Raw genomic sequence first — 2,490 nt, 5'->3', positions numbered from 1 at the left:
ATTAATATACAATTTTAAAGTGTTACGGATTTTAATATACAATTAATATACAATTTTAATGTGGGATACTTATTAATATACAATTGTAAAAATAAGTAACAAAACTATATTATTTATTTTATTTGTAGTATAAATTATAGGTAAACAAGATAAATAATGAGTCAACAAAAAAAAAAAGATAAGTAATGAAATGCACAATGTAATTAACCTAAAAACTTAGACGCCCATATTATTAATGGGTAACTATTCTTATCACAACAGTATATTATTTATTGAGATTTAAAATAATTTTAGTTATTTTAATAGAAGATAATAGTCATATTATTTTATAAAATAATAACTATTCCCTAGTCACCAGAAAATAAATAAATAACTTGTCGTTCCAATTTCCAATTCATACAATCATACTTGTGTGTATTCACACGTTTACACTCTTCAATCCTCAAACTTCACATCTCTTCTCTACTATTTATATCACACATCTTTCAATTCTATTGTAATTACCACAATACACTTTTTATCATTCTCACCATTCTCCCCATCTAAGTATTTCGATTTGTACGTCCAATGACTTATACTATGTATTTCCAAGTTCTCTTTTTCCATTACTTTATTGTTATTCTCTTCACAGCTGCAACCGCCACGTTCTTGTCACTGCCGCCTGTTGAAGTGACTGACAGGGGCGGAGAGTGGCAGCTCCTACAGAAAAGCATTGGCATTGTGGCTATGCACATACAGCTTCTCCACAACGACCATGTCGTAATCTTCGACCGCACCAACTTTGGATTATCCAATCTCTCATTACCCAACGCCAGATGCCGTAGAAATCCGCGAGAGATGGTCGTTAAAAACGACTGCACGGCACACTCAATCGAATACGATGTCGCTGCCAACAGCTACCGCGCCCTATTTGTGGAAACCGACACGTGGTGCTCCTCGGGTGCGGTGATGCCGGACGGCACATTGGTCCAAACCGGCGGTTACAATGACGGCGAGTGTGTCGTCAGGACCTTCACCCCGTGCCCTAACTGCGACTGGCGGGAACATGAAAACGGACTATTAGTTAGACGATGGTACGCAACCAATCACATCTTGCCAGATGGACGGCAGATAATAATCGGAGGTACAAGTCAATTCAACTATGAATTCTATCCCAAGAAAGATGCCACGGATAGTAACACATACACCTTACCCTTCCTCCAACAAACAAATGATCCAGGTGCTGAGAACAACTTGTACCCTTTCGTCTTCCTCAACGTTGACGGTAACCTTTTCATCTTTGCAAACAACCGCGCTATTCTATTCAATTACCAGAAATCCACTATCGAAAGAACCTACCCTACCATTCCTGGTGGAGAGCCGAGAAACTATCCTAGCACCGGCTCCGCCGTGTTGCTCCCTCTCAGGAACTTGAGTAAGCCGAATGTGGAGGCTGAGGTCTTGGTCTGCGGCGGAGCCCCCAAAGGTTCTTTCGAGCAAGCTAAAACAGGAAAGTTCATTCCAGCATTGAACACCTGTGGAAGGATCACGATAACAGACTCGAACCCGAAGTGGGAGATGGAAACCATGCCGAGTGGAAGGGCCATGAACGACATGGTGATTCTCCCAAACGGCAACGTTTTGCTCATCAACGGTATAGCTCTTGGAACTGCCGGGTGGGAGTTCGGCCGCGAACCGGTTCTCAATCCGTTTCTTTACAAGACTTATGGCCGGGCCGGTTCGAGGTTCGAGGTACAGAATCCATCAAACATTCCTAGGGTTTATCACTCCACCGCGATTTTGCTTCGCGATGGTAGAGTCTTGGTGGCTGGAAGCAACCCTCACGCGGGTTACAGTTTCAACAATGTGACCTTCCCAACGGAGTTGAGATTGGAAGCTTATTCTCCTACTTATTTGGATCCCCGCTTTGAAGATGTTCGTCCCAAAATCATAGCTCCTACTCTTCAGTCCCAAACAAAGGTTAAGTACGGTCAGAAGCTAACGTTGCGGTTTGGGGTCACAGCGGCATTGGTTCGGAATTCGGTGGCGGTTACAATGGTTGCGCCACCTTTTAACACTCACTCATTCTCCATGAACCAGAGGTTGTTGGTGTTGGATCCAAGTGACGTTAGAGATGTTGGGAAATTGAGTTACGAAGTTGATGTGACCATGCCCGGTTCAGCCGTTCTTGCACCACCCGGTTTCTATTTATTATTCGTGGTCCACCAAGAAGTCCCAAGCCATGGTATTTGGGTTCAGATACTGTGATTATAATTCCAACTGTTTCTATTCACACTTACTATTTCAGTGTGATATGCTGTCCTTATTATTATTTTATTTTATTGAAAAATAAATTATTATGATTTTCCAATGAAGAAATTCATAAGTGAAGTAATAAATTTGAATGAAGTGGTTTATTTATTTACTTATTCGGTATAGACGCATGAAACGAAATTGTTTGATGGTTTTTTATTTTTTATTTTTTGAATATTTTTATGAAAAATTATATAT

General features: G+C 40.7%; 1 protein-coding gene across 1 annotated transcript; it reads left to right on the top strand.

The window, feature by feature from the left end:
• On the top strand, positions 553-2,249 carry LOC107647189 (aldehyde oxidase GLOX-like). The gene has a single exon (XM_016351306.2). The coding sequence runs from the start codon at positions 568-570 to the stop codon at positions 2,245-2,247; it is 1,680 nt and encodes a 559-aa protein (XP_016206792.1). The 5' UTR covers positions 553-567; the 3' UTR covers positions 2,248-2,249.

Source organism: Arachis ipaensis, chromosome B01, assembly GCF_000816755.2.
Source record: "Arachis ipaensis cultivar K30076 chromosome B01, Araip1.1, whole genome shotgun sequence".
Lineage (NCBI taxonomy): Eukaryota > Viridiplantae > Streptophyta > Magnoliopsida > Fabales > Fabaceae > Arachis > Arachis ipaensis.
The sequence above is the reverse complement of the archived record's forward strand: the minus strand, read 5'-3'. Positions and strand labels throughout refer to the sequence as shown.